Source organism: Myodes glareolus, chromosome 8 (genome assembly GCF_982192425.1).
Source record: "Myodes glareolus chromosome 8, mMyoGla1.1, whole genome shotgun sequence".
In the NCBI taxonomy this organism is placed as follows: domain Eukaryota; kingdom Metazoa; phylum Chordata; class Mammalia; order Rodentia; family Cricetidae; genus Myodes; species Myodes glareolus.
The window spans coordinates 1,293,730-1,317,648 of NC_142033.1; the positions used below are offsets into that span (position 1 = coordinate 1,293,730).

The window sequence follows — 23,919 nt, forward strand, 5'->3', positions numbered from 1 at the left end:
TAAAAAATTGTTTAAATTATGTTTATTTGTGTGTCAGTGGGGGAGATGTGTGTGCATGAACCCTGCTCCTTCATAACACTAATAAGTTTTGGTAACATTCATAATTTTATTTGTGTGTTTACACATGCAAGTACTCTCAGAGGCCAGAAAAGGGTGTGGGAGCTGAAGTTACAGGCAGTTGTAACTGTCCAACAGGCTGCTAGAACAGAACTCAGGTCCTGTGCAAGATTAGTATACACAAACCAGGTGCCCAGCACTCGGGAGGCAGAGACAAGTGGATCTCTGTGAGTTTGAGGCTAGCTTAGTCCACAAGAGTTAGTTCCAGGACAGTTGGAACTGCTACACAGAGAAACCATATCTAAACCCCCCCCCAAAATACAAAAACAAACAAACAAAAAAAAACAAAAAACCCAAAGGCATACACAATCTTAATCACTGAGCCAATTCCTTAACCATTTAATTGATGTTTATATATTACAATTTTAATAATTTATTGGGAAGAAAGCCATAAAAATGTCTATAACAGTAAAACAGAGGCCTGATAAGATGGCTTTAGCAGATAAAGATTCTTGTCTCCAAATCTAATTACCTGAATCCTATTCTTGAGATCCATTTATGATAGAAGGAAAAAACTAATTCTTGCAAGCTGTCCTATGATTTCACACTCGTGCCATGGCATGTGTATGCACACAAACACACACGTACACATCCATACACACAAAAAGTATACTATACTAACCTTGATTGTTTCTTCAGATACATGAATCTGCAATGCTTTCAAAGCTTCATCTTTCTTCATATTTTCTTTTTCCATTTCCTGTAAACAAATTTTGGTAGAAAAAACATGATTGCAAATAAATATTGAGAGTATATTCAATATATGCTACAGACATATAAACTTAAAATGCTAGCTTTCAAATAGTACTTTTAAAAAGATGACTTTACCGCTTTACTTTCCGTCAAGAGCCTATCTAGTGATTCAAGGTGATGCTGTTTACATAGTATATCTTGCTGCAAAATGGACATAGTCTTTTCTTGTTCTTTGAATTGTTGGTCTCTTTTCTCTAGTTGAGTTTCAAGCTAAATATAAAATCAAGATTTTCATGTTATATAGTTTTAAAACATTGGGAACACTTTAAATATAAATTTTTTTTACATTAGATTTTTGCATTTTAGAAATTTCCTTCAATTTCTCTTAATTAAAAAAATTAAATCATAAATCTCTTTTCCCTTTCTTTCATTATTCTTATTATTGACTGGTCTGTTTTCATGCTTTTATTAAAAATGTACAGTCATAAACAATATGGAATCCAATTTTCTCTCTTGAAATTTTAATTTATTATAACAATATTTTTAACTTTTAACAATTTTCTTTTTTGTCTTTTGATTTTTCAAGACAGGGTTTCTCAACAGCTATGGAGCCAGTCCTGGAAGTCACTCTGTAGGTCAATCAGGTTGGCCTTGAACTCACAGAGATCTGCCTGCCTCTGCCTCCTGAATGCTGGGATTAAAGATTTACACCAAAACTGCCCAGATAATTTGCTTTTTCTTTTAACGATATAGTTTCAGATGTTTGTTTGTGTTAACATATATGGGTCTAGTTTGTTTATTTTAGGAAGTATTAGACTCTATATAAGAAATTAAGGTTTACTTTGATATCTTGCTTTGATTTCTGTAACATTTTCATTTCAGAAGATATTCTATTCCAAGTAGATCAAAACATTTTTCTCTCTGCCTTCACCCTTTATTATTTCTGGTTTTTAAGGCTGAGTGCCAATCTATCATACCAACAACAAACAACAATTACAATTTTTGTACTATTTTCTTTGTCTTTCCTCTTATTTCATACTTTCATGTTCTAATAAGAATAAAATGGTATTTATTGTCTTTGTCTCATTTTTTGGATTTAAAGTACTTTCCTTCTTTATCAAATGAGTTTGAAAGTAATTCATCTTCTAGTATACTATATAATAATGTTATTTCTTTCTTTCTTTCTTACGTGTTTGAAAGAATTTGCCAGTAAACCATATAGACCTGAAATTTTTTGGAAAAAATGTGAAACTAAGTTTCCTTTATTGTGTTTGGAAATATCAGAAGTCATTATGGATTCCTGGCTGGTCTGAAACTTGCTGCGTAGACGCACTGGCCTTGAGTTCATGGAGACTCACCTGTCTCGGCCTACCAAGTGCATTCTGAAGTTTTTGGGCACTGTGTTTCACAGTCTTTTTTTTTAAGTTCTGGCTGTCCTTAAACTCAGAGATCTGCCTGCCTCTGCCTCCCAAGCAGCAGCCACAGCCACTGTCACACCACCATCACCCTGCACAATATAGTTCTTTTATTCCTAATTCTTTTACACTTCTAGCTCCAACTGATTACCAGTTTGTAATTTTTACTGAACATTTTTAGAGATTTTCGCTATTGATGTATTCTTTTTTTAAAAAAGAGGGGGATGGTATCACATTTTATTTCATTTTGTGTGAAAGTATGTTTAAATGCATGAGGGCTGGAGGACAACCTCCAAGAGTCAGTCTCCTTCCCCGGTGTAGATTCTGGAATCTAAACTCCATTATTCAGGCTTGGCTATAGGCAGCTCTATCTGCTGAGCCAAATTAATAGAGTACCTGGTTAGTATGTACAATGCCCTGGATTCCATCCCTAGAACCACAAAATGATGATGATGATGATGATAATAATAATAATAATAACAATAATAATAATAAAAACACTGGAGTCAAGTCAAGTGTAGTGGTAATACAGTCTTTAATCACAGGACTTGGGAGGCAGAAAAAGAGGGATTATGTGAGTTCGAGGCCAGCCTGGTCTACATAGAGAGTTTCAGGACAGCCAGATACATAGTGAGACCCGATCTACCAGTAACACCCCCCCCCAAGAAACAAAAATTATTTAGAAAGAGTAAGATTCTTATTATATGTCTTGCCGTTAATTTTTTAATGCTTTTTTTTTGCACTTAAAGATTGGGTTAGAATGTTTAATGTGATGTGGGATTCCCTTCTTTGTGCTGTGATTACCATAAATTAATAAAGAAACTGTTTTGGACCTATAGCAAGGCAGAACTTAACTAGGCAGGGTAAACTAAACTAAATGCTGGGAGGAAGAAGGCAGAGTGAGGAGAAGCCATGTAGCCCCACAGGAGACAGACACTGGAAATTTACCGGGTAAGTCACAGCCTCATGGTGATACACAGATTAATATAGATGGGTTAAATTAATATGTAAGAGTTAGCCAATAAGAAGCTAGAGCTAATAGGCTAAGCAATGATTTAATTAATACAGTTTCTATGTGGTTATTTCAGGAGTCTGGGCAGCAAGGAAACAAACAAGCGGCCTCCTGCTACATTAAGGTTCTTTTCACTACTAAAGAATACATTAGCCGGGTGGTGGTGGCATGTGCCTTTAATCCCTGCACTAGGGAGGCAGAGGCGGGCAGATCTCTGTGAGTTCAAGGCCAGCCTGGTCTACAAGAGCTAGTTCTGGGACAGACTCTAAAGCTACAGAGAAAACCTGTCTTGGAAAAACAAAAACAAAAAACAAAAACAAAATACAGTACTTACTCGTTCAATCTGTTTTTCCATTTCTTTATGCTGTTCAAGGTGAATTTTCTTTGCTTTTTCAAAAGCAAAACAAATTTTCTCATGTTCTGTATTGATATTGGATTCAAGGTTTCTTATTTTTTCATTCTTCTCCTAGAATTAAAAATATTGGAAAGAATATAACCAAAAGCTGTTTAAGATAAAAATACATGAATCAAGCAATAAACCTGCCACATTCCATTCTTAAAGTACACTTTAATCAATAACTAAACAAGAAGATTGATTTCCAGACAACATGGTCGACTAGAAATTGTCTCTGTGAAGAAGTATCAGGATGAGCGAAAGCAGGAAGAGGAGCGCTAGGACCGCTCAGCAACACGGAGAGACAGGACGCGACACCACAAGATAGAGCTCCACAGAGCAGTTTCAACTGACATGGCAGAGGGAAGGCCTCATCCAAACATTACCAGACAACTCTAGTAAATATGAGACCGAGAGTCCTGCTAACAAGACAAACCCACAGCTCTCAGAAGCCTCAAACCCAGCTGCTGGCCTTGGATAAGACAGATCAGGAGTAGAGGAGTTCTCCTGGCCGTGGCTGGACACTATCTTCAGGGAACCTATTGTTTAAAACTAAAACGCTCAGGGGTCTGCACAAAGGGAACGATCCCCTGCTCCAGCTGAGAGACAGACTTGGGATGCAGCTGCAGAAACATGAGGGTAGAACGCTGACAAGATGAAGGGAGGAAGCAGGAGGTTGTTGGGCAGTCAGCTGTGCTGGAAAAGGAGTTTGCCACTAGCAGCCAGAAACAGGCTTCATCAGCTGAGAGTAACTCAAAAGAATGACAGCCATGAGCTTCCAAGTGGATGAGTGTGGGAACAGATAAATCTCTGGAGCCGTTTCTGTACTGGCGCTTACTGATGAAGGGGCAGAGAACTCTGAAATTCCAATGGACTGTTTGAAACCCACAGCTCATTCACTCAGGTCTACCCTTATACATCTCAGTGTTCAGCACCCCCCCACCCCGACTTCCAGTGTATTTGGGAGATCATTAACCACTCCAACAAGATGGGAGAACCCGCCCAGCTCACAGGAGTAAGCAGCAGACACTCTTACTGTGAGAAGGGAGCCTATTAAAGAGACAACAGCTCTGGCCAGACACCAGTACCACACAGGCTCAGTGTCAGTCACAGGAAACACCAGAGTCTAAGTAAAGTTCAGCTCACTCCTTCTCCCACAGGTACCCAACAAACTCCAATTTTCATGGAGCCAGAAAGAAACTGATAAAGGATATCAATTTTTTCTTATATTATGTTTTTCTTGCCCCTCATTTCCCTCTTTTCTTTTTATTATGTTATTATTTTCATTTAATCATGTTTTTATTTTTTATTTATAGTCTGCTTAAAACATTTATGAAATTTGATCATATTTCTTTTTGAAACTTTTTGTTGTTGTTTTTGTGAGACAGGGTTTCACTGTGTTCCCTTGGCTAGCCTGGAATTTGATATGTAGACCAAGCCGGCTTTTAACTGAGAGATCCACCCATCTCTGCCTCCCAAGTCCTAAAATTACAGGTAGGCACCACCACACCCAGCAAGTTATCACTTTTTTTTGCATCATTGCACAATAATCTGTTATTTATTATTCATTGCCCTATGTTTCTTTCCCCCCTCTCTCCCTTATTTCTTTTTTCTACCATAGTTTTACTTATATTTTTACTTTATCCTACTGGCTTATACAAAATTTAAAATTCTTTGTTTTTATTTTTCTTTCTATTCTTGTATTTCTCTAATTGTAACTACGATTTTTTTCATTATTGAAAAATCCTTTTTCATTTTAATTTTTTCTAGTATCTTGCTTGCTGCTGCTTCGTTTCTTATACTTTTTTTTTAAATGATAGAGTTTTATTATGTAGCCCTGTTTAGCCTACAACTCATTATATAGACCAGGCTGGTGCTGAACTTAAAGAAGCCTCTGCTTCCCAAGTGCTGGGATACACAAGTGGTACACAGACAGGCTGCATTCAGGCAAAACATCCATTCACACAAAATTCAGTATTTTTTTAACTTTTATTTATTATTATTATTAAAAATTTTCACCTCCTCCCCTCCCCCCATTTCCTTTTCCCTCTCCCTACTCCCCCTCCCCCTCCCTCTCCAGTCCAAAGAGCAGACAGGGTTCCCTGTCCAAGGTCCTCTCTCCTCCATCCAGTTCTAGGAAGGTGAGCATCCAAACAGACTAGGTTCTCACAAAGTCAGTCCATGCAGTAGAATCAAAACCCAGTGCCATTGTCCTTGGCTTCTCAGTCAGCCCTCCTTGTCAGCCCCGTTCAGAGAGTCCGGTTTGATCACAAGCTCCACCAGTCCCAGTCCAGCTGGCCTTGGTGAGCTCCCATTAGATCAGCCCCGCCTCTCAGTGGGTGGGTGCACCCTCTCAGTCCTGACTTCCTTGCTCATGTTCTCTCTCCTTCTGCTCCTCATAAGGACCTTGGGAGCTCAATCCAGTGCGCCAATGTGGGTCTCTGTCTCTATCTCCATCCATTGCCAGATGAGGGGTCCCTCCAATGGATCTTCTGGTACCAAAATTCAGTATTTTTTCAAAATGAGTTTTGCATTTGGTGGAATTTTGGTGGCCAGCTGTCCTTTCTCCCCATGGCTACCCTGGTTCAATTTCCAACTCAACCTTTCTCCTTTCCTCACAGTCAGAGGCACTTCACCAGGAGCCTTGAAACTTAACAGCTAGGTATTGTTCTTCATTTTTGAACTTGTTTAACAATTAGAAGCAAAGATAGACCTGTTCTGTAGTGTCCTAAATACCAGCAGAAGTGACCAAGTTTGGGGGAAAGTTGGTTTTATCCCCCTTTTTTTAGAACAGATATTGTATATTTTGGTGGACTCTCTTTCAGTTCCTCTTCAGTCTTAGTTTCTTTGGGTTTATTCTCATTAAATTAATATTTTTCACGTGCTCAATTTACTTACACTATCTTTTTTTCTTTCTTTCTTTTTTTTGTTTTTGTTTTTTTCAAAACAGGGTTTCTCTGTGTAACAGCTCTGACCATCCTGGAACTAGCTCTTGTAGACCAAGCTGGCCTTAAACTCACAGAGATCCACCTGTCTCTGCCTCCCGAGTGCTGGGATTAAAGGCGTGCTCCACCACCGCCCACCTGTAATTTTCAATACCCCTGAAATGTTTACGTACAAAAAAAATTAGTTATAGGCTGCAACCAAACAGTCCTTATTAACTATTTTAACTATATTTTTAATGTTTCCAAATGATTTATGCTCTAAAAGAAGCCCATCTGAACAGTGGTCCTGTAGAGAACTGTGGACAGCTGCAGAACCAAGGCTATAATCCCCCCCCCGGCTCTTTCTCCCTATCTTTTTTAAATATCATTCATTTCTATTTCTAACTTTAACCTAAATAATTTTTACTTCAAGCTAATACTCTACTTAATGCCATTTTCTGTTTTATGGTCACTGGTAGGTATTAGTAGGTTTTAATCAATTTTTTGTGTTGTTTTAGGAAATTGTCTCACATGCAGACCAGGCTGGTCTTGAACTTACATCTCCCGTGAACAAGTAATAAAGGTACGTGCCACCACAGCCACTGTGGCTTTAGTCAATTTTTATTTGTTTTTTTTTTGTTTGTTTGTTTTTTGTTTTTTGTTTTCTCGAGATAGGGTTTCTCTGTAGCTTTGGAGCCTGTCCTGGAACTAGCTCTTATAGACCAGGGTGGTCTTAAACTCACAGAGATCCACCTGCCTCTGCCTCCTGAATGCTGGGATCAAAGTGGTGCGCCACCAACACCCGGCTTGGCTTTAGTCAATTTTAAGAACACTTCTACACCTTGCATGTTTTGTGGTGTTGCTATTATAGCTGTTTGTTTTCTCCTCTAAATAGTACAGGACATAGCCCTCAAATGTAGGCTACTCACTAAGATCTCTAAAAAAGTTAGAAGAGAGTTCCATATCAACAGATGTGCAAACTACAATTCAGAAAGATAAGAAACATGAGAAAGTAGGGCACTCGCTGTGAGTAACCAGGCACTCCTTGGGCCTCTTGGGAACCTGGTACCCACTGCTTACGGCAAGCAGTTCCCTAACAAAAGCAGATGCAAACGTACCTTTGAGAGACAAGCTCTGCCCACCCCTACCCCCCCCCTCATCTTCCAAAGGTCCTCCCCCACCCCGGCCCGTGTCTCTCCCTTCCCTTTTCTCCCCATCCTCCTCTCCTTTCAATAACTCCACACTCAAACTTTGTTGCAGGGCATATTTTGTCACCTGCAGGGGTTTGGACCAATCTGCTAGGTCCCTCTAGGCCGTATCATAGCACTGACTCCTCCAAAAGATCATTCCTCGATTACAGAATTCAAAGACACTGAAATGTGTAACAGGCAAACAAAAAATACAAATTTTACTAATAAAAATAACCGATGAGAAGTCATCAAGATGGTTAAGTAGGTAAAGGTGCTCGCCATCAAGTCTACAATCTGAGTTCTATCTCTGGAAATCACACAGTGAAATCAGAGAACTGAATCCTGAAAACCGTCCTTTGACCTCCAGAAACACATACTCACACACACGGTGGGGGGCATTCAAATGGGGCAGCTTCCCTGGGAACTTACCAGTCATGCTGGCCAGGAAAGCAGGAAGGTGATCTATAGCTCTCCACTGTCCCTCCTTGGTATCTACAAGGCATCTCCAATGGATGGTATAGACCTTCCCCTGCAAACTTCCTTTCCCACACTCACTGTTTTATCCCAGCTCTGAACTCTGCAGGCCACTCTGGCCAGGGAAGCAGGTGGGCTGACTGTGGATCTTCACCTCTCCCTCTGTTCCTCCAAGTCCAATCCCCCATTCTCACCTCAGTTCTAACCAGATCACCTGCCATGGACTCTCCATTCTCAGTGGACCAAGGAGAGATTAGTGACACATCAAGCTTTCCTTCCTGGTGCGGGAGAATTATCTGTATTCTGTCAACCATATTTTAATAAAACGCTGATTGGCCAGGCAGGCAGTATAGGCGGGAAAGCCAGACAGGAAGTAGGGGTGGAGCAAAGAGACTGGGAGTATTCTGGAAGCAGAAGCTCTCTCTCAAGCATTCCTGTACAGACCACCGAAGAGGCAACATGTAAGCTGTCACACCGAGAAAGGTACCGAGCCCATGTGGCTAACATAGATAAGGATAATGGGGTAATATATGTTATAAGAGTTAACAAGAAGCCTGACCTAATGGACCAATCAGTTTATAACCTTATGGAGTCTTGTGCGTGATTTTCTTTGGGGCCTGCCTGCTGTGGGGTACTGGGCAGAACAGATACCCCAACAAGCCAGCCCCCACATACTACATATGGCGCCCAGACGTGGATAACTGAATCCACAGAAAGCTTGAGAAAGCTTGGGATCGAATAGAGTAAAGCATGTTTTGTTGATAGCAGCAATTTCTCGGGTCTACTTTGCTTGCTAGAGGCAAGCAAGGCTCTCAAATAAGAGAGGCTTCCTGACTCAGCTTTAGCTGCAAAACCCTGCAGCTCTTTTAAGAGGTCCTGCCACAAAACACTTAAACTGTGTTGAGGAAAAGCTGAACGCATGCTTTTCGGTTTTCAGCCATAGCAGGAAAAAAGCTGCGCTGTTTTAAAATGCTGGCTGTCCTGCCAGGGCAAACTCTGACTCTTTCAGGCAGGCAGTCCGACTGAGTGTGGTCTGTGAGCAGAATGCTGCAGCTTGCTGGCAAGGACCTTGAAACGCCATAGAGTTGTGGCAGTAAAAGGCTCCAGTGGTACCTCTACCATGAGTCTGGCCGTCAAAGCCACGGTTTTAGACTCATATAGCCAGAAAAAGAAAAATATACAATAAAGAGAGATTCAAAGAGGAAGAAAACCTCTAAATGGTTTACAGTGTGTATATGCAGGCTAAAAGTTAAAGTTCTTAAAGTTAAAAGGAAAGAAAGAGAGTAGTTGGGTGTGGTGGTACACACCTTTAATCCCAATGCCTGGGAGGCAGAGGCATATTGACCTCTGTGACTTCAAGGGGTAGAGGTAGATTGACCTCTGTGACCTCAAGGTGTGGTAGTACACGCCTTTAATCCCAATGCCTGGGAGGCAGAGACAGATCTTTGTGAGTTCAAGGTGTGGTAGCATACACCTTTAATCCCAGCACTGGGGAGGCAGAAACAGGAGGATCTCTGTGAGTTCAAAGACAGCCTGGTCTACAGTGTTATTCCAGGACAAAGATATACAAAGATCCTGTCTCAAAAAGTAAAAGTAAAAATAAAAGAAATAGAGGTTAAAATAAAGCCACATAAAGATGGAAAATGCACAGAGAATCTTCATACTGTATGCTATTATGCTCTCTTTAAATTGTTTGATTGCTGAGGAAGGAGCAATAACTGCTAAAAGACTTTTGTTTATAAATGCTGCTGAACTAACCCAAGATAGGAATTTTGAAAATACCTTGGCTTCAAAACTGAAGTCAAAAGGTATGTTACTTTGGAGAAGAGATTTTGCTTTTGTTTCCACAGAAAACGAGAGACTCTGGATTTATTCAGAGTTAAGAATAATCACCTTTGACCAAGGGAGGCCACCTGAAAAATCTCCGATAGGAACAGATGGCCCAGATGACAGAGGTCTACATCCAGAACTGATCCAAGACTGCTGCCTGAGATGATCGAGACTCACAGGATACTCCAGTCATGACTTGATTATAACTCTAAATTTTCTTTAGGTCCCCTTAAGACTATCAGCGCCCCCAACCAGCAGGAAGTAGCCTGAAATACTACGCCCACATTCCCAACAAATGGATTATGGGTATTTTCCTTTGTTTAAAAAAAAAAGAGGGAAATGGTGCGGGAGAATTATCTGTATTCTGTCAACCATATTTTAATAAAACGCTGATTGGCCAGGCAGGCAGTATAGGCGGGAAAGCCAGACAGGAAGTAGGGGTGGAGCAAAGAGACTGGGAGTATTCTGGAAGCAGAAGCTCTCTCTCAAGCATTCCTGTACAGACCACCGAAGAGGCAACATGTAAGCTGTCACACCGAGAAAGGTACCGAGCCCATGTGGCTAACATAGATAAGGATAATGGGGTAATATATGTTATAAGAGTTAACAAGAAGCCTGACCTAATGGACCAATCAGTTTATAACCTTATGGAGTCTTGTGCGTGATTTTCTTTGGGGCCTGCCTGCTGTGGGGTACTGGGCAGAACAGATACCCCAACAAGCCAGCCCCCACATACTACACCTTCCTTCTGTGGATTCCTGAATTCCACCTTACCCCCACCCAGCCCATTCCCATTCCTACCTGTCACCTCCCAATACCCAGAAATACATGAAAATTTCCTGTCAGGCAACATACTCCACCAGAGGCTCCTAAGAACTAGAGGGCAACAGAAACTAGGGAACAAAACATCCACCCAACAAAGACAAGACCAGATATCAGCATCTAGAATTAAAACCTTGAAAAAAAAGTCATAGAATTCCAATCTTCCTGTGGGAGCCAGCCATGATAAGATAAATAGAAACAGAGCACCCAAAGGAAGCTCTTTACTTCCAACCATTATCATCTGACAATGTAGGACTCAGCCGTCCATAAGAGTCTCAGGACTTTACCCTGAAGCAATACCTGGTTGCAGGAAGAATCATAAACTGAGATTACCCAAACACCACCCAAGAACAGACCATCCAAAGGAAATGACTAATGACCCAACCGCTGTAGATAGGATCACCCTCCAGTACACACTCACCAGGACACCCTTACACAAATGTCAGCCAATCAGGGGTCCTGAACCTTAGAAATCCCTCACCCCCATCTTTACTAGTATAAAAACCCAACTATAACTGAGCTCAGGGATCTCTGATTAGTACAAAACGTTGGACATGTGGAGAGACCGAGTTTGCAAACTTGTATAAAATAAAGGCTCTTTACTTTTATATACAGGATTCGGTTTCCTTGTTGGCTTTTGGGGGACTTTGTGAATCTGGGCCTAACTCTTCCCAAATCCAGAGGACTAGACATTAGTGTGAAAATGCAATAAAAGCAAAGAAAATAAACCTACACTAGAGCCCAGCAACCAAACCACAGCAGGCCCTAACTATTGTAACATAGCTGACGCATAACAAACAGGTCTTAAAACAGCCTCTATAGATATGATGGAGGTCCTTAAAAAAGAAATTAATAAGTCATTTAAAGAAATCTATGAAAACATAAACCAGCATGTTTATGGAAGGAATGAAAAAAAACAGTTCAAAACCTGAAAATGAAAATAGAATCAGTACAGAAAACACAAACTGAGGGAAATCTGGAAGTGAAAAATTTAGGAACTTGAACAGGTAAGAGAAAAGCCTTACCAACAGAATGCAAGAGATAATCTCAGGCATGAAAGAAGAAATGGATACCTCAGTCAAAGAAAATGTTAAATCTAAAAAAGCTCCTGGCACAAAATGACGGGTCAGTCTGGAACACTATGAGACCATATCTACTAATAATAGGAATAAAGGAATAAGAAGAAACACAGGTCAGAGGCAAAGAAAATATTTTCAACAAAATCATAGAAGAAAACTTCCCTGACCAAAAGAAGGAGGTGGCTATCAAGGTATAAGAAGCACACAGAACAAGGGAGACAAGATCAGAACAGAAATTCCCCTTGGCACATAATAATAAAAACAATAATTGTATCAAAGAAAAAATATTAAAAGTTTCAAGGGAAAGAGACCAAGTAACATATAAAGGCACACCAGAAGGGCCTGCATAGACTAAGTGTTTGGTTTGAAACTCCAGCTCATTCCTGCTTGATCTGGAAAGCCCCATTCCTGTCTCTCTCCAAACCACACCCTCTCAGAGAATCTCCAAACAAAGGGAAGGCACCAAAAAGAGCAGTTCAGCATATTTGGTGGCCGCAGCAGCTCCTCCCCTGAAGTTGCTAGCAGCCCAAGTCATATACAAGCATTCCAGTTTTTGACCATGCCCAGGCACAAACCCAGCTTGTACCCTTCACCTACAGGCTACATAAGCTCCCTGCTTTAACTCAGGTGTGTGACTTCTCCTGCCTCGATCTCTGGAGCTGGAGAACTCACCCTAGAGTGACTTTGCTCAAATAAATCTTTCTTTTACTTTTTCAATTCAGCTTGATCTGGGTTAATGCATCGGCAGAGAAACCTACTATCGGGGTACAGAAAACCTATTACTAAAATACCACAGATGCCAGCCCAGATTACTACACCCATTAAAACTTTCAATCACAACAGATGAAGAAAGAAAAACATTTCATGATAAAAACCAAATTTAAATGATATTAATCTACAAATCCATACCTACAGAAGGTATTAGAAGAAAATTCCAGCCTAAAGAAGTGTGATTAGCTATTCTTGGTTGTCAACTTGATGGAAAGCCCAGGATATTTATATTCAGGGGAAATTGAAACTGGCAGCCACTGTTAACCTGTAACAATTGCTTTCTGTCTTACAGCAGATAGCCTGGAAGCTACTGTATACAGAGCCTGGAAGTTACTGTATACAGAGGTAAACTTTTAACAATTGCTTCCTGCCATACAGGCAGGTAAGCTATGGTGGACAAAGATTAGCTTCTATTGCGTCTATGTAACTCCCTCATCGCATTCCTGCAACCTTTAACTGTCCTATGTGACCCTCTGTCTTGCAGTCTTTCAGGGACAGTGAAAAACAGCTTCGTCAAGAGGGCCACAGGCATTTGAAAATATCTTAAGTTGGCACTCTATAATCAAAAGTTGTAAATCTTAAAATCTAATGTGACTTTAAGCCTGACCTCAAGATTATAAAAGCTCTTTGACCTGCACCTGGTGCTTGATTTTACTACAAGAAAAGTCTCAAAACCTGATCCCATTTTCACAGTGTCAGAGGCTGGAACGCTGACCTGCGGCTCCAGTGAGCTGAAGTTTTTTGGTTTTTGTTTTTTTGCCCCATGGTCACTGGAATAAAGTTCTTAGCCTTTGATGGTCTGTATCCCATTATTTGTGCAATCCTGGGATCCAACAGTTGGTTGACTACATCTGGAATTAACTAAAACCCAGATGACTGAGTACATCTGTGAGGAAACTTTTTTTCCTTTTCTTTCTTTCTGGTATTTTGAGAGGTTTTCTCTGTGTAGCTTTGGAGTCTGTTCTGGAACTCTGTCTGCAGATCAGGTTGGCCTAGAACTCAGAGATTCACATGCTTCAGCCTAAGGAGTGCTGGGATTAAAGGTGTGCATCACCACCCAGTGGATCTTTTTTCTTAATTAAATCATTTGAAATGGGAAGATTCACCTTTTCATTTGTTTGTTTTGTTTTTCGAGACGGGGTTTCTCTGTGTAGCTTTGGCTGTCCTGAACCTTGCTCTGTAGACCAGACTGGCCTCGAACTGACAGAGATCCACCACCCTCTGCCTCCCGATTAAAGGCGTGTACCACCACTGTAATCTGGACCCTACCATCTCCTGGCAGTATGTATATACATACAGGGCATGTAAGGAGGAAGTGTTCTCTCTTTGCCTGCCTGTTCTCACCCTTGATAGCAAGTCCACTGCTTCACTGGCTCTAGAGCCTACTTCTTCAGTATGCTGACATCACTGAAGACCAGCGGAGACACTCAGCCTTTTAAACTTAACAACCACTGGAATTTTGAACCTTCCATTCATAGGCAGCCAATGTTGGATTAGCTGAACCACAGCCTGTAAGTCATTCTAATAAAAAGGAATGTATATATAGAATATATATATACATACAAATATATAAAGATATTTGTTCTATAAATTCTGTTAACCCATAGAACTATAATTAATACAAGAAGTTAGCCACACTCCGGAAAACTTAAGGAATAAATAATTGTAGACCAGCAAATCAAAAGAGGAAAAACACATGTGCGTGCACATACACACCACAAGAAAAACAACAGGAATCAACACTGCTCACTGATAACTCTCAACATTAGTAGTCTTAATTCACCTACTAAAAAGACAGACTAACAGAAAGGATTCAAAAACAGATTCACCCTTGTGCTGCATCCAAGTGTAGCCTGAAATTTCTGTCCCTACTTGTCATGCAGCCATTCAGTCCCAAAGAAACACACAGATACTTATGTTAATTATAAATGTTTGGCCTATTGGTTCAGGCTTATTATTAACTATCTCTTACAATTAAATTAACCCATAATTCTCATTTATGTTTAGCCATGTGGCTTGGTGCATTTTCTCAGTAAGGCATTCTTATTTTGCTTCCTCTGCATCTGACTTGTGACTAGTCTCTGCTGTTCCTCTTCCCAGAATTCTCTTAGTTTAGATGTCCTGCCTAAATTTCCTGCCTGGCTACTGGCCAATCAGCATTTTATTAAACTAATACGAGTGACAAATCTTTACAGTGTACAAGAGCATTATCCCACAGCATCCAAAAAAAAAAAAAACCAAAAAACCTTAACATCAAGATAGACATCACCTCAGAATAAATGAATGGAAAAAAATTCCAAGAAATAGACCTTAGAAGCAAGCTGGTGTAGAGTAACCATTTTAAAATCTGACAAAATAGAAAATTAGTTTTTCAAACCAAAACTAATCAGAAGAGATAGGGAAGAACACTACATACTCATCCAAAAAACAAAAAAATATACCAAGAGGATATTGCAATTCTTAACAACTACGCAACAAATACAAGGGGTATCCAAAATCATACGAGAAACATTACTACAGCTTAAATCGCATATCGATTTTCACACACTGACAGTGAGTGATTTTCGGCAAAATAGCAGGATACAAAAATATTGGAGGAGGCAGAGCTGCTTGTTGGTTCCCGGCCATTTAGCTAGCTTAGACCCAAAATAATCACACAGAAACTGTATTATTTAAAAAATGCTTGGCCCATTAGCTCTAACTTTTTATTGGCTAACTTTTATATCTTAATTTAATCCATTTCTAGTAAACTGTGCAACACCACGAGGTCATGGCCTATCAGCAAAGTCTAAGCACATCTGTCTCCAGCAGCGGCTCTATGGAATCTCTGACTCTGTCTTTCTTTCTGCCAGTATTCAGCTCAGCTTTCCCTGCCTACCTAAGTTCTGCCCTGCTATAGGGCCAAAGCAGTTTCTTTACTTATTAATGGTAATCACAGCACACAGAGGGAAATCACATCACGAAAATAATAATTTCAGGAAAATAATACATTTCATCATGGCATAAAAAGAAATTTGGGATAACTCTAACCAAGTAAATGAAAGAATTGTATGATATAAACATTGAACAAAGAAATTGAAGACGAAATCAGAAGATGGAAAGATCTCATGGATCAGATTCTTCCCAAAGCAATCTACTGGTTAAATGCAGTTCCCATCACAATTCTTCAAAGAACTTGATCAGACAATTTTACACACACACCACCACCACCACCACCACCATCAACAACAACAACAACAACAACAACAACGAAAAACAAAAATAAAGCCTGGGCAGAGGTAGTACATACCTTTAAACCCAGCACTTGGGAGAAAAGGCAAGTGGATAGATCTCTGTGAGTTTGAGTTCAGCCTGATCTAGAGTGACTTCTAGGACAGTCAGAGCTACACACAGAGAAAGGCTGTCTCATAAAACCCAAACCAACCAAACAAACAAACAAACATAAACAACCCCAGGATAGCTAAAACTATCCTTAATAACATTTTTTAAAAGAATTGCTTGAAGTATTACCATCCTTGACCTCAATTTGTAATACAGAGCAATAGTAAGAAAAATAGCATGATATTGGCACAAAAAAAGACATTGATCAATGGAATAAAATTGAAAACTCAGAAATAAGTCCACACACCTATGGACACCTAATTTTTTTAAGCAAAGCAGTCAGAAAAGCAGACTGGAAAAAAAGACAACATCTTCCACAAATGGTGCCAGTGGAATTGGATGACTGCATATAAAAGAACACAATAGACTCATACTCATCACCTATACACAACTCAGCTTCAAGTGGATCAAAGATCTCAACACACAGCCAAGTACATTGAAGTACAAAGAAAAAGTGGGGAACATCCTTGAATTCAACGATACAGGAAAAGACTTTCTCAACAGAACACTGATAGCTCAGGCACTAAGATCAAAAATTAATAAATGGCATCTCATGAAGCTGAAAAGCTTCTCTACAGCAAAGGACACCATCATTTGGACAATGTAGAAGGCTACAGAATGGGAAAAGATTTACATTAACTACAAATCCTACAGAGTGCTAATATCCAAAATATATAACAAATTTTAAAATAAAAGATGTACACCAATAAAAAAAAACAAATAACCCAGCTAAATAGGGTACAGATCTAAACAGAATTCTCACAAGATGAAACACAAACAGCTGAGAAGTACTTGAAGAAATGTTCAACATACTTAGTCATGAGGAAAATGCAAAGCAAAACTACTTTGAGATTTCATCTTAAGTCAATCAAAATAGACAAGAAAATTAAACAAATAATAGCTCATGCCGGTGAGGATGTGAAATAAGCGGAACACTCATCCATTGCTGGTGTGAGTGCAAACTTGTATATCCTATGAAAATCAGGTGGCAGCTGCAAAGGGAGATGGGAACTGACTACCACGCTCACGCTTATAACCAAAGAACGCTTCATCCTCCTTCAGAGACATTTGCTCAGCCAGGTTCATCATTGCTGATAACAGCCAGAAGTGGAAACAGCCTAGATGTCCACCAGCAGTGGATGAACGTGGGTGACAGTTGTGTGGTTTGGGCAGTCTGTAGGGCCACTAGCAGTGGAACCAGTATTTATCCTTAGTGCATGAACTGGCTCTTTGGAACCCATCCCCTATAGACGGATACTTTGCTCAGCCTAGAAACAAGGGTAAGGGTCTTGGTCCTGTGATCCAACAGACTTTGTTGACTCCCCATAGGAGGCCTCACCCTTTCTGAGGAGTAGATGGGGAGGTGAGGTGGGGAGGAGAGGAGAGCAGGAGGAATGGACGGAGAATGAACGAGGATTGGTATATAAAATAAGATTGTTTTAAAAATTAAAATTAAAAAAAAAGAATATAAGAGCCAGAAAGGATGGAGGATACCAATAAATAAATCAAGGCCTTGTGACACATTACTGGCTGCCCATATGAACTCACAGACTGTGGCGGAATGCATAGGGCCTACACAAGTCTGTACCAGACAGGACCCTAGAGCTGAGAGGAGAAGAGGACACTCACACCATCGCTAACTCAGAAGCTATCTCCAATAGACAGCCTCGAAGAAATGAAATATTAGTTTTCTTCAAGGGAGCCTCACTGGAGAAACAAACCACTCTTTATGGTCAGCTCCTCGCCCACCAGTGAATGGTGAACACAAAGTGAACCCAGTGACATTTGGGAAAGTTCTTTGTCTCATAATGTTAAGTTAGGGCATTTTTAAAATTTACCCTTACAGGTGCTTTTAGTATGCATTATGACTTATAGTTTTGGATTTTTATGGAATTTATGTGTGTGCCTCTATATCTATATGCACGTCTTCAGCTCTTTTTTTATGTTTGGTTATGGGTCATATTCCAATTAGTTTATTTATTGTTATGGGTATGGATCTGGATGGGAGAGAAGATGGGGAGGCACAGGGAAGAGGATGAGAAGGGAAAACTGTAACCAGAATATATTTTATGATTTTTTTTTAACTTTTGTGAGACAGGGTATCTCTGTGTAGGCTTGGCTGTCCTGGAACTCATTTTGTAGACCAGGCTAGCCTTGAACTCACAGAGATCCACCTGCCTCTGCCTCCTGAGTGCTGAAGTCAAAGGCCTGGCTAAAAACCTATTTTCAATGAAAGAAACAGAAAAGCTTAAAAATAAATCAAATACCTTGAAGAGGATACAAATAAGCAAATTAATAAATTAGAGAAACCAATCCAGGACTTCTAGAAGAAAGTAAGCTACAGAACAAAGAATATCAGCGAAATAGATAAGAAAATCATCAATATGAACAAAGTTGACATCATGGAATAAAATAACAAAGAATCAGAGCAATCTGGAGATTCAGACATAAATGTGTGAGGTGAAAAAACACAATGGGTCAAATAAAGAAAGCATCACTTACAGACTTGGGGAAGTAGAGGAGGTATAGCACGAATTCTAGTTGGTTTTAATAATAAAGCCCAGAGTCAGATATGGGGTGAATGCTGAAGATCAGAGAAGCAGAGAGGCCAGGCACTAGAAAGTTTTTTGCCTTTACCAATACTTAGACCGAAGGGGAGATCTTGTCCTTAGACTGCATCTTCAGACACCATCTGCCTCCAGCAGAACCTCAGTCTGCACTGAGCTGCTATCTCCTCCCACCTTATATTGCTCTCTCCACCCAGCCATACCAGTCCTGTCTCCACTTCTCTAGTGCTGGGATTAAACACATAGACTCCAAGTGCTGGGATCACCTTTGTGTGAGCTGTTTCTCTTTTAGACAGATTCAATCTTGTGTAGCCCTGGCCTTGAACTAAGAGAGATCCCTTTGCCTCTGTCTCCTGAGCCCTGGGATTAAAGGTGTGTACCACCACTCCCTGGCCTCTAGTGGCTTAGCTCTGCACTCTGATCTTCAGGCAAGCTTTATTTGTTAAAACATAAACAAATTATCAGTACAAGAGAGATATTAGGGATGAAGATCAAATTGAAGAAATATTACTTTCACACACCAGTGGACAGGGACAGGGAGGAGGAAGCAGCAGGACAAGGAAGAAGAAGAAGAAAAAGAAGGAAAAAGGAAGAAAGGAGAAGGAAGGAGGAGAAGGAAAAAGAAAGGAAGCAGCAGCAGGACAGCCATAACTTCCAGAAACGCTGGGATACTAACGAGGATGCCAAACCTAAGAATACATTGGGTAGAAGAAGGAACTGAAGTAAAAACTTAGCCACTGAAAAACATCTATTTCCTGAAGCTACTGCAGAAAACTTAACAAATTTTAAAAAGTTAAACACTCAAATCCAAGAGTCTTTTAGAACCATAAGCACAAATGACCAAAGAAGAGACTCTCTAAAACATATTCTACCCAGTATTTCAAAAATACAAAGCAAAGACAATCCAGTAAGAAGATTCAAGGGGTAAAGATACTTGATACAAAGCTTGAAGATACTTGAAGACAGGAATTAAATCCCTGAGATCCACATGGCAAGAAGAGAAAACTGTCTCATAAAAACTGTCCTCTGACTTCACATGAAAAGGAAGATAGCCAGTATTTGCCTGGTCAGGTGGCAGATGCCTTCAATCCCAACTCTAAGGGGATAAAGACAGGAGGATCTACATGAGTTCGAGGCAAACTAGGGTTACATAGTGAGATCATGTCTCAAAACAAACAAAAAAGATACCCAATGTTGATATCTGGACTGTACATATGCACACATGGATAAGTACGCCTGTATACACAAAGACGTAACAATTGTAAATATACACACACTAAATGTTCTGGCTGCAATTCCAAGCACTAAAAGGAATAAAAGGTTAGATAAGTTCTGACAGAATAATAGTAAGTGACTCCAACACTGTACTATCATCTTTAAATTGGTAATAGCAATTAGAAACCAACAAAGAACCTTCAAAGACATACTATGGTGTAGGAGGTCCTTCCATCTGTGTTGCTTTCTTGGTTAATGAATAAAGAAACTGCCTTGGCCTGTTGATAGGGCAGAACTTAGGTAAGCAGGGGAGACAGAACTGAATGCTGGGAGAAAGAAAGGCAGTGTCAGAGAAGTCATGGAGCCACCAGAGACAGATATGCTGAATCTCTGCCAGTAAGTCACGGCCATGTGGAGATATACAAATTACTAGAAATGGGTTAAATTAAGATGTAAGAGTTAGCCAATAAGAAGTTAGAGCTAATGGGCCAAGCAGTGTTTGAATAAACACAGTTCTGTGTGCTTATTTTGGGTCAGGGCAGCCAGGATGAACAAGTGGTTCCTTGCTGCTACAATACTACATAATAGATCAAAAAGACTAACAATTAAAAAGCAAAATAAAATGGCAGATTTTACCATGAGCTCCTGTTCAAGTTCTGCATTTTTTGCAGCAATAGAAGAATATGCAACAATTTTTTCTTCCAACTGTTTTTCTAGAGTTAAAAGTTGAGAACATTTCTTTGTCATCTGAAAAACAACAACAAAAAAATGCAGCTTTAAAAGAAATGACATACATTTTAAAATCAAATACCTACTCATCATTCCAAAACTGAAATACACTATAGCTAATAAACTGGAGAAATTTATTGTAATAGATTAAAAAATACATTGAAATTTTTAAAAAAATTTTTTTTGGTTGTTTTTCAAAACAGAAAGTTTTCTCTGTATAAGCAGCTCTGAAAAGCTCTGTAGACCAGGCTGGCCTTGAACAGAGATCCACCTGTTTCTGTTTCCTGAATGCTGGAATTAAAGGCATGTGCCACCAATGCCCAGCAAATAATCTCTTAATGTATATACTTAAGGACTAGAACTAGGTTGGTGATACACTCAGCAGTAGAGTGCTTCCATAACACGCTCACAACCCAAATTACTATAGCCAGCAAAATAATCAACCATACAGAGGGAAAAAAATTATTGATAATAAAACCTAATTTAAGCAGTATCCATCTACCAATCTAGCTATATAGAAGGAACTAAATGGAAAATTTCAGTCTGAAGATTTAGCACACCTAAGAAAACACAAGGAATAAATAATCCCAGAACAGTAAATCAAAAGGTGGGGGAAAGTCAGGCCATGATAACGCACACCTTTAATCCCAGCTGTTGTGGGAGGGTCGTTTGTTTGTTTCCCGGCTGCCCAGACTCCAGAAATAATCACACAGAAACTATATTATTTACAATACTGTTTGACCAATAGCTTAAGCATACTTCTGGCTAACTCTTATATCTTAGTTTAACCCATCTCCATTAATCTGTGCATCACCACAAGGTCGTGGCCTACCAGCAAAGTTTCAGCATGTCTGTCTCTGTCAGAGGCTCTATGGCTTCTCACTAACTCCTCTTTCTTTCTCCCAGCATTGAGTTTAGTTTTCCCCACCTACAACTATTACCTGCACAGGTCCAAAACAGTTTCTTTATTAACCAATGGTATTCACGACATACAGAGGGGAATCCCACATCACCCAGCACTCAGGGAGACAGAGGAAGGAAGATCTCTGTGAGAGGTTCTTCTGGTCTACAAAGTAAGTTCCAAGATAGCCAGAGCTACACAGAGAAACTCTACCTTGGAAAAAAAAGCACAAACAAACAAAAAGACCCTAAAAATTCCACTAAACTCTACTGATGCAGGATTGCCCTCTGTATGCTGTGAATACCATTGGTTAATATAGAAGCTGTCTTGGCCTGTGATAGGGCAGAGTAGAGCTAGGCAGGGAAACTAAACTGAATGCTGGGAGAAGGAAGGCAGAGTTTGGAGACACCATGTAGCCGCCACCAAGCTGGAACCTTTCCAGTAAGTTGTAACTTCATGGCGATACACAGATGAATAGAGATGGATTAATTTAAGAGATAAGAGTGAGGTAGAAATATGTATACGCTAATAGGCCAAGCAGTGCTGTAATTATTACAGTTTCTGTGTGATTATTTCGGTACTGGGCAGCCGGGAACAAACAAGCAGCCTCCCACAATAGTCTACAGGTGGTAAGTACTTTCACAGTATCTTCAAAAATTAGACAGACAGAAAGAAGTTTAGAATAACCAAGCAAGTGAAAGACTTCAGTAATAAAAGCTTTAAGACACTGAAGAAAGAAATTAAGAAGACCTCAGAAAATGGAATGATCTCCCATACTCATGGACGAGTAGGGTTAATAAAGTGAAAATGGCCATCCTACCAAAAGCAATCCCTATCAGAATTCCAATACAATTCTTCACAGAACTGAAAACCATTGCCAAAGTGGAAAATCATTTTTAAGTTTTATATAGAAACACAAAATAGCCAGGATAGCTAAAAACAATCCTGGATAATAAAAGAAATGCTGTACATATCACCATTCCAGATTTCTAGTTGTACTATAGGAATGAAAACAACAACAAAATATTGTAATAAAAAGAGACACATTGATCAGTGAATCTAATTGAGGAGTCAAAAGTAAGTTTACACACCTATAGACACCTGATTTTTAACAAAGAAACCAAAAATATATACTGAAAGAAATACAGCATCTTCAACAAAAGGTGTTGGTTAAACTGGAAGGCTATATATAGAAGAATGCAAATATATCCATAATTATCACTCTGTATGCTGGAAGCAAAGACCTGTATTTTGGTTATAGCCATCTTAGTCACAAATTAAGTAAGGTATTCACCTCTGCAGGGCAAGTTCCTGGCCTTGGAAATTAACCCAGTACCTGTGAGACCTGCAGGCCCCAGGCTTCAGAAGCAATCAGCATTTCCTTTGTTAGTTTATAGTCACAGACCCTCAGTATTCCCTTTATCTCTTTCTCTCAGCCAAAGAAGTCTCCAGACCTGACATTCCAGCATACTACCCTCCCCTGCCCTTTTGCTATAAAATGCTCCTGTGAAAAAATAAAGCTTGCAGTTTGATCAGAATTCAGACTTGCTGTCCATTTCTTGTGTCTCTTGTCCTTCATTCCTCCCCTCCAGGGCAAATTTGGTTCTATTCCTGTCCCGCTGGTCAGGACACCTGTACAAAACTCAACCCCAAATGGAGCAAGGACCTTAATCTAAGACCAGATACCCTGAATTTGATAGGATATAAAGTGGGGAATAGGCTTGATTCATTGGCACAGGAAAAGACTTCCTGAACAGAACACTGATAGCACAGGAAATAAGACTAACAATTGATTAACGGAACCCCATGAAACTAAAAAGCTTCTATATGACAAAGAATACATTATTGGGGCAAAGCAGCAGCATACAGAATGGGAAAAGGTCTTTATTAACTACACGTCCAATGGGGGATAACATCTAAGATATATAAAGAACTAGAAACCTGGATATCAAGAAAACAAATAACTCAAGTTAAAAATGGAGTACAGAACTAAGCAGAGTTCTCAAAAGATAAAACATAAATGGCTGAGAATCACTTAAATGTTCAAAATTGTTAGTCTTCCTCTCGGAGAAGCAGCTTCTGTCTCTCCCCACTTCTCCCCTTCTCTCTTTCTCTCTCTCCTCTTTCTTTCTCTCCTCTTTCTCTCTCTCCTCTCTCTCTCTCTCTCTCTCTCTCTCTCTCTCTCTCTCTCTCTCTCTTCCCCCTTCCCTTCCATAATCACTAGATAAATATCCAGTTCCACTTGGGATATTCCTATCTGTGTGTCTCCCACCCACCGCCCCACATGGCTCACTTGCACCGTCCAGGGACCCACTGTTTGCCACTGCTAGGATCCCACAGCAAGCTGCCAGGGTTGCTTTTGGGATCCCGCAGCTAGCTGCCGGGGACTGGCAGCAAATCCATTA

General features: G+C 40.0%; 1 protein-coding gene across 6 annotated transcripts in view; it reads right to left on the reverse strand.

Moving 5' to 3' along the window:
• Ccdc18 (coiled-coil domain containing 18) overlaps positions 1 to 23,919 on the reverse strand; it is a 141,548-nt gene that overhangs the window by 68,129 nt on the left and 49,500 nt on the right. For all 6 annotated transcript variants that reach the window (XM_048447047.3, XM_048447048.3, XM_048447053.3 and 3 more), the window contains 4 exons: positions 20,521 to 20,631; positions 3,572 to 3,703; positions 946 to 1,080; positions 740 to 817 (listed from right to left, as the gene is read on the reverse strand). In XM_048447047.3, coding sequence (XP_048303004.3) covers positions 740 to 817; positions 946 to 1,080; positions 3,572 to 3,703; positions 20,521 to 20,631 — 456 coding nt within the window. The remainder of the gene's footprint in view (positions 1 to 739; positions 818 to 945; positions 1,081 to 3,571; positions 3,704 to 20,520; positions 20,632 to 23,919) is intronic.